We start from the raw sequence: 17,825 nt of genomic DNA, 5'->3' as shown, positions 1-17,825 counted from the left end.
ATTTTTTAGATCCTATATTTTTTCCTTGAACACATGCTGTTCTATCAATGCTATCTTTATTATAGGCCTTAAGCTATCGCTTCAGATTTCCCACCCAGAATAACATGGCCCTGAATCCAAATTCCAAAAGGAAAAATTTCCATTTCTGTGTCTTACTCTAAGTGATATGATTAGAATATTTTAAAGTTTTATGTGCGTTTATATAAATTTAACTGAGTTAACCCTTTCTTGTACAGTTCACTCACCAGGCACTTGGCTTAGGCTCTCTTACCAGAATGATCATACTTTTCAGAGTATCTATATTTAGAAAAGCATTTATATAACAGATACAGCAATAGTGTCAGCATAAATGCACCTAATATATGTGTCAGTGTGGGGTAGGGATAGACCTAAGAAAACAGCTAATCCATCCTATAGAGTCGTGACATACACACACATTTTCATGCTTTCGCACTAATCTGATTACTGGCTTCCCCCCTTTATTTGCACCCTGTGATAACCTTATACAGAACAATTTAGCGTAGATATTAGCTGATGGTTAGTTAAATTGATTTCTTCCACGAGGCCGTCCTTTTCCATTGGTATCGCATTCTGAGGAAGTTTTAACCTGATTTTGCAATATATTTCATCATCAGTTTCAATATTAACATATGAGTTATTTACATAAAACGGTTGAATATTACCAGCAATGCCAATGTTATGCCATACTGCAGTGTGATCATGGTATAAGCAGTTTCATTCCAGAATAAATCAGTAAGAATTAGAGAAGTATTTCCTATCCCTTTCTAACAGATGTGGCCCATGCTTGTACACCAGATTATTACTGACAAGTATCATTACAATTAGCCGTGATTTGGTTATTTCTGGGTTCCAGCTCTGTTGGGGACAAATTCAGTCACCCTGTCTAGGTTTAAAGGCTTTCCACTAAAACTAGTTTCTATTGTGTGCTGCCGTATAGCGGGGCCCACCTCTGTCCTCAGGTGAGGGCATGGTGTTTTCAGAATAGTTCCCAGAACTCCTAATTGTACTACAGGTTATATCTTATTCAGATCTACTCTTGGGATGAAGGCAGTCATAGTCCATCAGTGAAAATTATCAGTGCCCCAGAGAACTTTGATAAGTTATAAGGTCTACAAGGTTCCCTTCAGTGATCCCCTTGTGCCTATTCAAGTAGAATGGAAGGCCGTTGCCCCAGGGCAGCTTTTACTTCTGTCTGCATCACAACAGCCAATAGGGACAGTGCACAGTGGCTCACGCCTCTAATCCCTGCACTTTGGGAGGCTGAGGCAGGTGGATCAATATAGTTCAGGAGTTCGAGACTAGCCTGGGCAACATGGTGAAACCCCGTCTCTACTAAAAATATAAAAAGTAGCTGAGTGTGGTGGTGCTTGCCTGTAGTCTCATCTGCTCAGGAGGCTGAGGCAGGAGAATTACTTGAACCTGTGAGGCGGAGGTTGCAGTGAGCCAACTTCACGCCATTGTTGTCCAGCCTTGATGGGTGACAGAGCAACCCTGTCTCAACAAACAAACACACAAGCAACCAAACCAAACCAAACCAAAGCCAACCAACCAACCAACCAACAAACAAACAAACAAAAAAACCAGCCAATAAGTCCTGATGGGTCAGGGCACAAACCCCTCCTCTAACACTGAGTCCTAGCTGTATCCTGCGTTATTTGCTGAGTCTGCATGACCCATGCCACCTAAACTTCATTACGTTTCTATGTTGAGTTCACTCCTTTGCCTTCCTCATGGAAGAGAATTTCCTCTTTTTTGTTTATTCTAGTTAACATTTCTCCCCCTCTTAAAGTGAATTCAGCTTGTCCCAGGATGCCTAGGTAGGCATCTATTTCCCCTAAAAGCTTTTTGCATCTTGTGGGACAGTCACCATTCTTTTTGTTGTCAAATCAAATGTCACAGAGAATTCTATCAGTGAAATATTTTGTCATAAGGGATAGTAGACATTGAGAGGAAATTCGTATGCTGTTGTGTGAGGGCTATAAAGGGAAAGTTGATTTTAAAATTGGCTGAGGAGCACCAAGAAAAAAAAATGGAAACAATAATACATTAGTATACAACACTTTAAATTTCAGGAATAAAAAGGAAGCAAGATAGGTTAATACTTTCTGAGATTAGTGAAAGTAACATAACTTGTCCTCTGAATATCAGAGTAATGTTCAGCTTTAGAAATCCCCGCCCTATCAGTCTAGTGATTCCTTTCTTTACATAGTAAAGATTTCTACAGTATAAGAGCTCCAGGCCCGGCTCGGTGGCTCACGCTTGTAATCCCAGCACTTTGGAAGGATGAGGCGCACAGATCATGAGGTCAGGAGATGGAGACCATCTCGGCCAACATGGTGAAACCCTGTCTCTAGTAAAAATACAAAAATTAGCTGGGTGTGGTGGCAGGCACCTGTAATCCCAGCTATTCGGGAGGCTGAGGCAGGAGAATCACTTGAACCTGGGAGGCAGAGGTTGCAGTGAGCCAAGATTGTGCCACTGCACTCCAGCCTGGTGACAGAGCAAGACTCCATCTCAAAAAACTCTAACATATCCTGAGGTTTTGATATCAGTAATTTTTTCCTTCTATGTTCTCTTCCAGGCAAAATTATTATCAGCTATCAGCTTAGGGTTAAGAATTACATTTCTGGGTATTCCAGGCTAAGATGAGAATGGCTGTCTCAAAATATAATTAAAACTAGGACTTTTTCAATATCAAGATATAAGATGCTTTTAATAAAATGGTTGCTAAATATAAAACAATTAAAAATCTAAGATCTTGTTAAATTCACTCTTAAAAATTAATCTGTACAAGATATCTCCGTGCTTGTTTTCACTGGACTGCTGTGCTCCAACTAGAATATTGAGTTGCAAGCTTTTATCCTAAGATCTCAGGCTCAAATTAGTGATGGAGTATGAGGAGCCTGCTCTTAATTCCTGTGTGATGGAGAAACCATGAATATTTACAGTCCACTGGCTATTGAGTCATGGCATATTTTAGAAAGTGTCAAAGGAGGAAAGGCCTCACTCTCAAGTAAGTACAAAGTGATCACAGGGATTTGATCACAAGACATGTCTAATCACATGCTCCCTGAGGCCCCACCCAGTGAGGGTCTCTAAAGTGAGATCAGCTGGAACTACACTAGTTTTAAGATCTAGAACAAGCGTTCACAAACTACTGTCCCTGGGCACCATTCCAGCAGCCACCTGTTTTTACAAATAAAGTTTTATTGGAATGCAGGCACACCCATTTGTTTACACATTGTCTATGGCTGCTTTTGCCAGAGTTGAATTGTTTTGACACAGAAGATGGCCCTCAAAGCCTTAAGCATTAACCTGTGTATCTTCACAGGAAGAGTCACTAATTATTGATCTTGAGGATGTGTACTATGCTCCTGTTAACTCAATCTGACTTGGCTACTATTGGCACAAACTCTGCTAGTATCGACTATTTCCAATATTAGAAATAGATTTCCAATAACCTCAATGATAAATAAGCCATTAAAAATTTCAGACATTTTAGTGGGTATATAATCGTATCTCACGGTGGTTTTAATTTACAATTCCTTGCTTACTAATGGTGGAAAGCAGCATTTGTATGTTTATCAGCCCCTTGTATTTTCTGTAAGAGTATCTGTTCATATGTTCTGCTAATTTTATAAAATTTGGTTGTTTATATTTTTGATTATTGATTTAAAGGAGTTCTTTCTATGTACTGTATAAACAATAGTTCCATTTCTGGGTACATGTGCTTTCCATAGGATCACTTGGTTTGTGGCTTGCATTTCTTCTTTCTTAACGGTGACTTTGATGAGCACAATGATTAATGTGAAGAGGTCCTATATTTACCAAACTTAAAAATTTTACATCTAGGGATTTTTGTGTCTTCTTTATGAATTTATGCCTATCCAGGATTATAAATGCATTTACCTATCTTTTCTAAAAGATTTGTAACTTCAGTTTATATGTATAGGTCTATAGTATTCCATTTTAAGGTAACATTTATTCTAGCAGAAGACAAAAAAAAAAAAGCCAACTTCCATATTTTGCAGGGAGCAAGGCTCCCTCCCCATGGTTCACTTTGAGATGTCTCACGTCAGCCTCTCCTTCCTCAGTGCCCTCCTCAGAGCGCCCTTGACCTCTGCATTCCTTAGGCTATATATCAGGGGGTTCAGCATTGGGTTGAAAAGGCTGTAAAACAGGGAAAGGACCTTCTGCTGCTCCTCAGGATGGCGGGATTTGGGGGCCATGTACACGACAATGGCGCTGCCAAAGAAGATTCCCACCACGCAGAGGTGGGAGGAGCAGGTGGAGAAGGCCTTTCTGCGGCCCTCCCCAGACTGGATCCTCAAGATGGCCGCCAGGATGTGTGAGTAGGAGACCAGCACCAGGCAGAGCGGCCCCACCAGGATGAACATGCAGGCTGCAAAGATGACCACCTGGTTGAGTCAGGTATCGGCACAGGCCAGCCTGAGGACAGACAGGATTTCACAAAAGAAGTGGTTGATTTCATGAGGCCCACAGAAGGGCAGCCTCAGGATGAGAACTAAATGGACCAGAGCCAGGAGGAAGCTGAACACCCAGGAAGCCACAGCCAGGACAGTGCACACTCTCCAGCTCATGAGGACATTGTAACGTAAGGGGTGGCAGATGGCTGCATAGCGATCATAGGACATCACCACCAAAATCAGACACTCTATGTGAGCAAAAGCCAAATACAAGAATGTCTGCATTATGCATGGCAAAAAGGAGATGGTTCTTTTCTGGTTCATAAGATTCGTCAGCATCTTGGGGACATTGTTGGAAGCATAGGATATGTCAACAATGGCCAGGTGTGAGAGGAAGAAGTACATGGGTGTGTGAAGCTTACAGTCCAGGCAGATAATCCCAAAGATGACCCCATTCCCCAGCAGGGTAAGTGTATAGAAGACAGAGAAAAGTCCACAGAGGAGAATCTCCTGTGCTGGACCAACCTGGAATCCCAGCAAGGTGATGTCTGTGATCCATGTCTTGTTGCCTTCCATGCTCTTGTGGCAGAGAAAGACAAGTCCTCATCTAGGACAGGAAGGTCAGAGCTGTGGGCCAGTCAAAGATGCACAGAGGGGGCACTTAGAAATTATAACTTTGAATGGATTTTCTAGAATTTATTCTCAGATATGTTGCCAAAACTAACCAGGTGTGCTCATAAAAATGAGAAAAAAATCGCATTCTATCAATGGAATAATAAGAATACATACATGTATATGTGTATATATATTTGTGTGTGTATGTGTACATGTATATAACATTTAATAAAATATAATAAAACAGGATCTATTATAATATACCCTACATAAGAGGATATACATGCACACATGTGTTATTTTGAAGAACTCAAGTATCCTTGCTTCCCTTTCAGTGTGAAATATTGATCTTTACGTAGTTTGAGAAGAGAGGACCTTGACAAATGTTGCATTATGAGGTGGTTACGCTCGCTCATCCTGCTTGCCTTCTCAGTCTGAGATGTGCAGGGACTGGGACCCTCTGTTTGCCACGGGCTTGCTCACTGCCCTCACCTCCTCACAGGCTTTTCTACCCACTTATTTCAGATTTGAAATCCCTTCTAAATAACTTTCAATTTTGTAGTTTCTTTAAAACTTTCTGAGATAAGACGCTCCTTTTCAGAAGCTGGCCAGTACTCCCTAGCAGCAACTTTAGGTGCCTCTTTTCCATATCTGGTGTTTGTAGTTTTATTTTGAGAGTTTTCCTTACTTCTTCATCAGCATCTGTTATTGTAAATTAGGCATGAGTGAAATAATTCTTGGCTACATACAATGAATACGTGTATATATCTTTAAAATAACTAAGCATGGTGACATATCTGAGGTCTTTTAAATAAGAAATTCAAAAGAAAAACCAATTTACATGAAGTGGCTACATTTTAAGATGATCGCTGTATCATAATTGTATTTTCTTGGACTCTTTTCTCGATTATAACTTAATATGTTGACATCTCTGAGAGCTTATCTTACTTTCCAGTGTGACAGAGTCTTTTGTCATCAATAAATTCCCAGCTATGGCAACTTGGGTTGCTGTCGGTTCCCCTAACTGCATTCTTCTCCATCACCTGTGATCATGCCAGCAGCCCTGTTGCTGTTCAGATGGAATCTGAGCAGGTGATTGGGATGGGATCAGGTGCAGCCCCGGCTGGTGAGCTCTTTCTAAGGAGCTCTTTCTGGAGGGTTCTGAGTCTATCCAGCCAGCAGGGGGCGACCAAGGGCCATGAGAAGGACGGATGGCCTCATCAGGTGGAGAAACCATGTGACCTGGTGCTGTTCTGTTACACTTCACATTTATTCCAGACACAGCCTGAGGACTATCTTTATTTTCAAATCAGGCTAAAGGTTCAAATCCAACAGGATACTTTTAAAAAACAATTTTGATGTCTTTTATTTTAGTAAATACGTAGATCCTCAAATTTATCTATTGAAATAGGATTATATTGTACAGAGTATTTAAACATTACAATTTTCACTTAATATGATACTTTTCCTGTATTGAAATTATATTTGCTGGACATTATTTTAAAGGGGCATAATATTCTGTCACAATTTATTGAATTTCTTACTGTTGGAATTTTTGTTTGTATTTCTTATTTTTATTGGCATTGAGATACATTTCTCTTAAACTTAAGATTTGCCTATATTCATAATTATTTATTAGAACATATTCTAAAAGTGAAATTGCAGATGCTAAATATACAGACATTTCAAAGGTTTTTATCCCTATTTTAGCTTCCATCTAGAAAATTTGACCAATTTCAATTCCCTCCCACAGTGTGTAAGAATGACGTCTCTTTGCCACATAGTCAGTACTAGGCATTACCAATTACAATCTCTGTTAATTTAATAAGCAAACAATATTATGTAACTTATATTTGTATTTCGTAACGAATGATCCTTGAGTGCCTGATCTGTTTCAGCCACTGTTCTAAGCTTTAGAGACACAGCTGTGGATGATGTAAACACATTCTGAAAGGGAGGCAGATTATAAAGAAGAAATATTAAGGTGATGTGCTTCTCTTCCACACCTCACATTTCTGTTTAGGGAAGGAAACCTCTATGCCCCTGGATAAAATTGTTTTAGAGTATACCTGCCTCTCTTTGTCCCCTAATTTATATGATTTGTGAAACAGGAAAGAGAAACTGAGGACGACCTTTCTCTGTTCTCTGTTTCACCTGCATGCATTTCTATCCGCTTGGGATTAAGGTATCAGGAGCATGTTCAGTCCCATTTGGAGGTGGGGAAGGGGTGTCAGCTAACGGTTGTGATTTTAGTTTGGAGAGAAACTTTGTTGAAAATATAAACCATGCTTTTCAACAGACCTTATTAATAAAATACCGTTTTGAATTACATCTGATTCTTTTATGTATTATTCAACTTATTTTTTCTGGACTTGGAACAGAGAGAGGGCATGATTCATTACCACTCTAAAAGACCAGGAGTAAACAAGTAAAGATAATTGCTGGCCATGAAAAGAACAATGAAGGAAATAATCTAGGTAAAATAATAGAAAGTTACTTGATTTGAGGGGGGTCTCGTTTAGATGGGATGGTTGGAAAAGGTCTCTCTTAAGAGGAGACAAGTGAGTGGAACCTAAACCATGAAGGCCACAACCCTGCCCAGAGCCAAAAGAGAACCGTTCTCTACACAGGGAACAGTAATGGAACAGTAAACGCAAAGTCTCTGAACAAGACGCACTTGGTGAGTTCTGGAAAGAGAAAAAGAAACACAATGTACCTGAACCATAGTGAGCAAGAGATCGTACTTATTCTTTGTAACCTTGTTTATATTTTTAACAATCTGAAAGTGACATAAAAAATTCATGTTTAGCTGATAAATATACTTTTGACTTTATAATAATTGATTTACTTTTAGATTCATGGAAACAGAATACAGTTAAAAGATATGTACAGAACTTCCAATGAGCAGATATTTGAAATAGGAAACTTTAATTTTCTGCACAATATAATTTTAATGCCAGAATGGTAGTTGTCAATTTTTGGACACAGCAAATGTTGTGTTAATGTCCCAATGAATCCAGCTGAAAAGGAGAAGGCCTTTTATCCCTGAGACCTCCAAGGACATGGATATTTTGCATATTTTTAGTCCCTCCTGGCTCCCATCTGCGGTGTACACATCTGTGCTCCTACTGTTCCCAGGCCCAGTGACCTAGGTAGCAGGCATTTGGATGCTTTAGGAGTAAAAAAAAATCCAGTCATTACCAAATAAATACAATTGTTTGGTTAATCTAAATGCATAATTAAGCAAATCTGGGTTTATAGTTTTATTTGTAATTTTTGTAAAGTAAGGAATTTCAGGGAAAAAAACCCCAGCAGCCTAGAATAAACTATTTCTAAAGAGCAGGAATAAAGAAAGAAACAAACAGAATTCTTAGCGAAAGTGAAATTTAATCAGATGTGAACTACGTCCACACTATAAAACTCTGGTTATCAACTGTGCTTTTAACAGTTGTGTACAAGAGGCCACAAGGAGAAAAGTCTATAATGGTGGCTACCTACACCTTTAAATTATCAATCAGTTCAATTGTGAAGTTAAGTAAACAAATATATAGTATAAGAGGAAAATAGTTTTTTTCCTTTTATTTATTGGCATCCTTTTGTATTTTGGAGTTCACAGTTCAAGTAGTCAGATTTTTCTTTTAGAAAAAGCCTGTGGCAAGTTCGATAAGGAATCAGATACCTGAAAGGAAGATTTATTTAGGCGTCCACTCCAGTTACACGTTACAGAACAATCTTCAGTGGATGGAATACGGGAAAAAACTGCATGGATACATTTTTCTGTTCTTAAAGAGCAAAGCAATTTTAGCAACGACAGAAAAAAATATGATCTCTGAATAAGAATGAAAGCAACAGGAGTAACAGTCTTGGCCAGAACACGATTCCAGTCTTGATTCTGAGCAATGAACATGATGCATTTGAGTCCCGTATTCTAAGGCTCATTATTGTCAAATGTAAGACGTTGACCACAGATACCAAAAGGACTGATGTGAAGAAGAAATACCATTGCACTGGTACATTATAGGAATTTAATAAATGTCAGCTGTTACTAATAATATTAAAGAGGGTCGTAAAATTGAGGGAAGTATTGAAGCATAGGAATTGGAAATCCAGTGCAATCATCATGCTGTTGCAAACGCTTTCACATTTATCTTGCTTTTCTTTTTGGCTGTTTTTGAGTTTAAATATGAGACACACACACATTTTGCTTTGATTTCCTAATAGAAATGTTCCTATATTTTGATTTTTAAAATTAAATAGCAATTTAAAGAAATAGAAGACTCCTTTAAAGTAACTACATTCCCTTACTGAAGAAAAAAAAAATATATAGGCTGTAATAGTAAAAGGTCAATCCCATCATGCTAAATATCCCAATGATAGAGAGAGGATTAATTTTTTGGAAAGAAAAGGGGGGCGTATTTAGGGTATTTAGCACTGACACAAAAGAAAAGTTTCTATTGAAAATTGTTTTAGAATGGGAGCCCTGGGGCCTCCAGCAGTGGGGTTGTAAGGCAGCAGTGATTTGTCACATCTTTGCAATTACTCAGAAATAACTTGCCATCTCCAATAATATACTTTGACGCTAAGCTTAGTTCTAGGGAGCAGCCTAGTTTTTTTTTTTTTTTTTTTTTTTTTTTGACATGGAGTTTCGCTCTTGTTGCCCAGGCTGGAGTGCAATGGTGCGATCTCGGCTCACCGCAACTTCTGCCATCCAGGTTCAAGCAATTCTCCTGCCTCAGCTGCCTGAGTAGCTGGGATTACAGGCATGCGCCACCATGCCTGGCTAATTTTGTATTTTTATTAGAGATGGGGGTTTCTCCGTGTTGGTCAGGCTGGTTTCAAACTCCCGACCTCAGGTGATCTGCCTGCCTTGGCCTCCCAAAGTGTTGGGATTACAGGCGTGAGCCACTGCACCCAGCCACAGCCTAGTTTTAAAAACAGATGAACAAGCATGGATTTCTGAGCCCTGCAGCCTGGGTTCAGATCCTGGCCTTGCTACATACTAGCTTTATGACTTCTCTGTGCCTCTTCATGCCTCAGTTTCCCAATCTACAAAATGGGGTGAGTAATAAATTCTGTCTCATAACATAGTTGTGAGGATTAAATGCATTAACTCATATAAGAACTTAAGTTTTTTAGATATATAATTAGGGATATGCGAACCATCATTGGTGAGAATGTCTGGATCCAGTCATCATAAGGAGACATGTTATGTGCTCAACGGTTCCTCTGCTAAAATCAGGAAAAAAAAAAAAAAAGAGAACCTGTGCCCTGACAGGCACTGGCTTTTCCCTGTGAGTGAATGGTGCCTGCATCCAGAACAACTGAGAAGGGGGTCTTGTCTGGAGACACAGTGCTTCTGAGAATGTGCAGGACTAGGCAGTTAGCAGAGGGGCAAGGAGGATACATCCCTGGGTAAGGAAACCACTTAAAAACTCTACTTCAGTTTTTAAAATTAGCATTGTTTGTAAAAAGAGGCACCTGAGCCACACAGCCCCTGACAATCATTGGAGCCGTTTAGCCAGATCATACCCTATAGGGATGGTTATCTGATCCTCTTCTATGGCACAGTGATGACAAAGCCAGGAGCTGCCACAGGGTAATGAGGGGATATGGATGGAGGAGCCGAGAGGGTCAGAGGTACATGGCCATATCCTGGGATAGACGGTGGTCCCTAGAGGGCCCCTCAGGACCCTAGCTATAAATACAGGCTTAGAGGCAGAAGGAGACCACACAGCAAGGGCATTTCATCACTACTATCTGGAGCCAGTGATTTCATTCACTGCCCCTTTCCCATTCCCATCTGTGAACCCCTTCTCAAGGCAAATACACCACATTTACTTACAGTGGAATAATCTGTGATCTTTTCTTCTAACATACCCTAGGGCTTGCTAGGAACCTCGAAGACAGGAAAAGCAGAATGGATAGACTGGGACTGATTCTCCTCTCTAATGAGGCCTCCTTGGGAGGTGAAGCCCAGATAAAAAGCTCTCCTGAACTTTATGATACAATTAGTTGTGTAAGCCAGGCTTTTTCTATCATCATTTGACTAGACACTCACTCCCTGCAGAGAAAAATAATGATTGAGGGAACAGAACTCCGTGGTAATACTTCTAATCATGTCTCTCTAGAGACAATTAAAGAATTTGCTGCTTTCCTATTAGCAGGCAAACCAGTGAAGGCATTGCCCATGTTTATTCATTTTGTTCTTTCAGCATTCCCATGGGATGCGTTATGTGTGTTTACTTGGGATTGGACAGGGACAGGATTTCTGTTTTTTTTGTTTTGTTTTGTTTTTTGGTTTTTTTTGAGACGGAGTCTCGCTCTGTCGCCCAGGCTGGAGTGCAGTGGCGCAATCTCGGCTCACTGCAAGCTCCGCCTCCCGGGTTCACGCCATTCTCCTGCCTCAGCCTCCCGAGTAGCTGGGACTACAGGCACCCGCCAACACGCCCGGCTAATTTTTTGTATTTTTAGTAGAGACAGGGTTTCACCGTGTTAGCCAGGATGGTCTCGATCTCCTGACCTCGTGATCCGCCCGCCTCAGCCTCCCAAAGTGCTGGGATTACAGGCTTGAGCCACCGCGCCCGGCCAGGATTTCTGTTAAAAGACAAGACTTTTTCACAGAAGATTTAAAAACCAAGATCATGTCGTAAATTAATTTCTTTCAATACTTATTCTATCAATCTTAAAATTGTTCCACTCTCTAATTCCTAGTTTCACTAGAGGAGAGCCAATGATCTCTTGGTCTCTGCTGGTTAGAGGTCCCTGAATTCTGTTAAGGCATCACTTCAGAGAAATAGCTTTCTCTCAATGGAGAAAACGTCATTGTAAAATAACTACTCCAAATTTCTCACAAATATTATTGACCTGGTAGTTCAGGTATACTTCATCTTCTTCCTTGAATTTCTTCAGTGTGCCTTCCATCTCAAGCATTTCTTGGCCACATATTTATTTCCTCATTGTGGGTTAGTGCCTACGGATAAAATGGGCATACTTTTTCTTTCTCTATCCTTTTTTTTTTTTTGCACTAAGTGATAAAGTTTGATGATTGTAAAATCCTTTCAGTTCTTACCCTCTGAGTGTCTTTTCTTAACCTAGATCTCAACAGAGGTTTAATTCTTAAACTGTGGTGGAGGGAGCACTTCAAAATACTAGTAATATATTTAACCTATCATGGAGAACAGTAAAAGATATATCCAAGAGGAGTATAATTGGAGTTATTTCTCTTTTAACATAATCTGTGTGACCAATAGAGGCTTACTCTACTTACCTCATTATTCTCCAAAGCACATACTCTACTTCATCCAAGTACTACCCCTAGCAGCTCCCAGTCTTGAAACTTGAAATTCTTATTCCTTATTTCAAAACAATTTTAACTGTTCTACCCACTTGACTTCATACTTAATACCGACTCTGCAAAGCACTCTTGGAGCCCTCTTCACCAATCCAACCCAAATTGGTCTCCCTTGTGAAATAGAACATAACATTTACATTTAGCATGCTTTCAGGTTGTACATAACAGCTTTTTACTCTTAGTATTTTTATCATTAATGTTTTCTAAAAAGTTACCACAGAAAATTAATTTGATCACCAACATTTGGATAAAACTAAGGAAAATATTTTGGTGACTATTAATTCAAATATACATAATTAGTACAATTTTTTTCTGACATGGACAATATAATGACATTGAACACAGTCTACTGTGGATACAAAGAGGTGTCATGATATGGCTCTCTTTTTATCTTTTAAATTTTAAAGTGGATAGAGCAAAAATATTCTTTGTCTTAGACATTTTGTGAGCATTATTAATATTTATATTGATTAATATTTTATATTTTAGCAAGAATAAATATGATGAAGCATACTTGGCTCCATCAGTAGTGATGAGCCCGAGGAGAGCAAAGATCATCTGGTGGCCATCAAGCAGACCATCTGGAGGCAAAGCCCCTTAACAAAGGAATTCAGAAGTAATTAAACTGCCTGTAATCCCAGCACTTTGGGAGGCCAAGGCAGGTGGATCATGAGGTCAAGAGATCCAGACCATCCTGGCCAACAGGTGAAACCCCATCTCGACTAAAAATGTACAAAAATTAGCTGGGCGTGGTGGCATGTGCCTGTATTCCCAGCTACTCGGGAGGCTGAGGCAGGAGAATCACTTGAACCTGGGAGGCGGAGGTTGCAGTGACCAGAGATCGCGCCACTGCACTCCAGCCTGGCGACAGAGTGAGACTCTGTCTAAAAAAAAAAAAAAAAGAAGTAATTAAACCTCCCTATTATATAAAGCCACATCTGGTATCAGCCTTCTTTACAAGAATTTATAGATAACTAGAATTTCTATACATCTCTGGAATGCATGCATGTCAAAACTCATTGCGCAATCCTTGCTGACATCAAGGCACCATAGTATCTACAAATGTAATCATTTACCATGACCTACGTGACTAATATGGTCCAAACTCCTGCCTTAAGGTCCATAAATAACACTAAGGAAAATCCACCATGGTGTGCTGAGTCCTCTTCTGCTGAAGTCTGCGGCTGCTGCACTCTGATACAGCATTCTGTCTAACAAAACTTTCCATTTCAAACCTATACTATTGTTGGTAAATTCTTTTACCACCCACTAGCCAACCACTCTCTGCTGCTAGAACTCTGACACCTCACCCAGCAGAACCTTTGTCAATGAAGGTCAATTTTGAAATAGAAGTGCTTGCTACTACTATTAAAGACACTACGTACAGCTTGGCCTAAATTTTCTTTAAATATTTTGCTATCTCTGAGGCAGAAATACCTTCTCCACATGGCTTGAGTCTTTTATTTCTTTTTTGTTTTTTTTTTTTTAAGTCCACTAATCACATAGAATTTCAAGGGGATAGTTGAGGAAGATAAAATAATATAAGCAATAATAATGATTTTGAAATACTGAGGGCTGTTCTCACTATAACTTCTGTCATTGCATACGCTTTTAACCTTATAAAACGTTTGTAGGATGTGCTCCATCAAAACAAAGGAGTAAACCAAGAAAGAGGATGGCATGAGGTTAATGAACTGGGGAGTCGAACTCAGAATAAAGGCAGATGGAATTGCTAGGATGCAACCAGTTTAGATAGAAGAAGCCTAGAAGTCCACTGAGCAATATCTGCAAGTAAAAGTCCTAATGGACATATTATTTGAGGTGTCAGAGGGAGATTGAGTGGATATATTATTTGAGGTGGCAGAGGGGCATACATTCAAGTTTTATCATGAGATTGCAGCCGTTCAGTCACATACTTAGGCTCCAACTCAGATCTTTCAACCTCAGATTTCTGGAACCCTTGTCCACTTGTCCCATCTTAGCCACCACTGTGAGCTACTCTGTGCTCTAATCAAATCTACTTTACACAAGAATAACCCAAGAGTGCTTCTTCTCCTGCCACTTTACATTCCTCTTGCTTTCTGATCCGAGGCTTTTCTTTTACCCCAGAGCACAAGTCAGTATAGAATAGTTGGTGGCCATGATGCATGTACAATTTCTAATGCGGGATAATTAACACCCTATGGAGTGAGGCACACGTTTGACCAACGAGAGGCAGTGGCAAGCAATTAAATTACTTACTCTGATTGCTCCCGAATGGACCCATCCTAAGACCAGTATTTCACAAGGACTCTCAGAAAACAATCCCATGAAATAGAGGAATCAGTTATTTTTGACACCAAGCAGTGGCAGCTTTAGCAAGGCACCTTTGAGCTTTCTCCCCCTACTCTCTTGCCTCACATCTCTTTTCCCTCTTTCTTATTTTATTTATTTATTTTTTTGAGATGAGTTTTGCTCTTGTTGCCCAGGCTGGAGTGCAATGGCGCGATCTCGGCTCACTGCAACCTCCGCCTCCCGGGTTAGAGCACTTCTCCTGCCTCCGCCTCTGGAGTAGCTGGGACCACCATGCCCACCTATTTTTATATTTTTAGTAGAGATGGGGTTTCACCATATTGGTCAGGCTGGACTTGAACTCCTGACCTCAGGTGATCCACCCGCCTCGGCCTCCCAAAGTGCTGGGATTACAAGCATGAGCCACCGTGCCCAACCCCATCATTCTTAATTAAATGATGTTGTATAAGCTTTTACATCAGGTTTTATTTTGGGGGAACCCAGGTTAATAGAACCACTAAAGTTTCTAAAAGCAAGTGGTAGGGTGAACTCAGTCTAAGGTGCAAGGGCCTCTTTGGAGTGCTGGAGAGTCAGCTTCTATGGTCCCAGTGAAGTGAAGTGGAAAAGGAAGATAGGCAGGTAAAATAAGTGGTCACATACATGTATATGTTGGCTTTCCCACTGTTGTCTTAAATCACAGAGTTATTGCTTATAATAAGAAAATGAATCTTAAAGTAGAGGAAATATTACCCTGCAATCCCCATTCACATCTTTGGCAGGGGTTAGGCGGGACAGCTTCATAAAGCATCACAGAAGGGTGAGCCAGGAGAAGTGAGTGCTGAAGAACTATTCAGGTTAAATGGAAGAGCCTGGGGCAGCTTTCCTGGCTCCTGGCTGTCTGCCTATTTTCTGGAAGGAATTCAGATGATTCCACATGCCTCTAGGTGTCGTAGATGCAAATAACAGAAAAGTAAGGATAGTGCTTTCACAGGAAAACATCATGGTGCAAGAGAAGAAACTTCGCACAAGAGGGCTTTGGGGTCATCCAACCAAGTCAGAGGTTCATAGCACCAGCAAGGAGAAAGATGGGGAGGGATGAAATACCAAAGGGCAGAAACTGTATATATATAGAGAGAGCTCATCATTGTATTTACAATACAGAGCTCAGTGTGAGGCACACTGCAGGTCATGAGTAAATAATAATAACAATTCTATAGGTTGACTTTCAAGAGTTCAAGAGCTCAATCCAAAGCAGATGAAAGTTTAGAGGTTTTTTTTTTTTTGAGACGGAGTCTCGCTCTGTCACCCAGGCTGGAGTGCAATGGTGCGATCTTGGCTCACTGCAAGCTCTGCCTCCTGGGTTCACACCATTCTCCTGCCTCAGCCTCCCAAATAGCTGGGACTACAGGTGCCTACCACCACGCCCAGCTAATTTTTTGTATTTTTAGTACAGACAGCGTTTCACCGTGTTAGCCAGGATGGTCTTGATCTCCTGACCTCGTAATCCCCCCACCTCGGCCTCCCAAAGTGATGAGATTACAGGCATGAGCCACCGCACCTGGCCAAAAGTCTAGAGTTTTTATAACCCAGTATTCCCATGCATATGTAGCCAACAGAAGTGATTATACATGTCTCCTGAAAGGTGCATATGATACCATTCATGGAATAATTATTTGTTACAGCCAAAATTGTAGACAATTCAAATATCCGTTAGGAATGTGGTGAATAAATTATGAAATATTTGTGCAATGCAATGCTGTAAAACAAGGAAAAATAATAAATTATGCTACATACAGCAAACTGGGTGAATCTCACAAAGACAATAATGAGTGAAAGTAGGCAGACAGAAAAGAATATACACTAAGTATATATCCCATTTATATAAAGTCCAAGAAAATACAATGCTAATATGTGCTGTTAGAAGTTAGGGTAATAGGTATCTTGTGGGAGGAGGGAAGGTGCAGTAATTGGGAGAGAGCATGATGGTAGCTCCTGGAAGGCCAGAATGTTTTATTTCCCCTCCCAGAAAGTGGTTACATAATGTGTTTGCTTCATGATCTTTCACCGAATTTAACTTATGATTTATACATTTCTCTGTGTGTCTTTAATTTTAAAAGTTTAAAAAAAATTATTCGGCTGGGTGCGGTGGCTCATGCCTGTAATCCCAGCACTTTGGGAGGCTGAGGTGGGCAGATCACGAGGTCAGCAGTTCGAGACCAACCTGGCCAACATGGTGAAACCCCATTTCTACTAAAGATACAAAATATTAGCTGGGCATGGTGGCACAGCCCTGTAATCCCAGCTACTTGGGAGGCTGAGGCAGGAGAATCACTTGAACCCGGGAGGCAGAAGTTGCAGTGAGCCAAGATCAGGCCATTGCACTCCAGCCTGGGCAATAGTGGGAGACTCCATCTCAAAAAAAAAAAAAATTCTTCCCTCCATTTATTCTTTATACTTACCAACCACCAAATTATGCTCATTTTACCTTCGCATCTCCCAGTGAAATCACCCCCGCTTTATTCTCATGTGTGCTTCTCTCTTCAGCCTCTGCCAGCGTTTCTTGCTTCAACTGATATGATAGCCTTTATATTACAGTAGCTCTGATATCAGGTTGGTCAATTCAAATACCCAGTCCTCATAGCTCCAGAAGATCTTTCTAAATTCAGATCTGATTACTTGGCATTTTCATTCTTATAATCTGGCTTCCCATTTCACATAGGCCGTACTTCAGGGTCATTAGCCTGGAATATGTGTTCCTCCATGCTCGTTCTCTCCAGGCTCACTTGTCATCAGTCCCTGCCGTGTATTTTATACCTGGAAAACCCTGAGCTATGTTTGTTTCCCCCGCAGCTTACAAGCTGCTTACTCCCTTTGGGTCTTTGCTTCTTTCCCTCATTGGATGGAACACCCGCTCCTGCCACACCACGCCTTTCTCCCAGCCCCTGATGCTTAACTCTTACTTATGCTTTCTCCCAGCCCCTGACGGCTAACTCTTACTTATGCTTACTTATGATTAACTTTCTGGGGTCCACAGAAGGACAGTGGTAGCACTAACACTGTCAAGGGCCAGTAAGACTCCTAAAATCCAGGAAGTCAATGCCAGAGTGATGCAGCCTTCCACTCCAGGAAGTCTTACTGAA

General features: G+C 40.5%; 1 protein-coding gene across 1 annotated transcript; it reads right to left on the bottom strand.

The window, feature by feature from the left end:
- Nucleotides 1-4,091: 4,091 nt before the first annotated feature.
- On the bottom strand, nt 4,092-5,024 carry LOC129485149 (olfactory receptor 2A14-like). Its single transcript, XM_055284374.1, is given in 1 exon segment — nt 4,092-5,024. A coding segment is annotated over 1 exon segment (933 nt).
- Between the last annotated feature and the right edge of the window lie 12,801 nt (nt 5,025-17,825).

Source organism: Symphalangus syndactylus, chromosome 6 (assembly GCF_028878055.3).
Source record: "Symphalangus syndactylus isolate Jambi chromosome 6, NHGRI_mSymSyn1-v2.1_pri, whole genome shotgun sequence".
In the NCBI taxonomy this organism is placed as follows: Eukaryota; Metazoa; Chordata; class Mammalia; order Primates; family Hylobatidae; genus Symphalangus; species Symphalangus syndactylus.
This window is presented reverse-complemented; position numbering and strand designations above follow the sequence as displayed.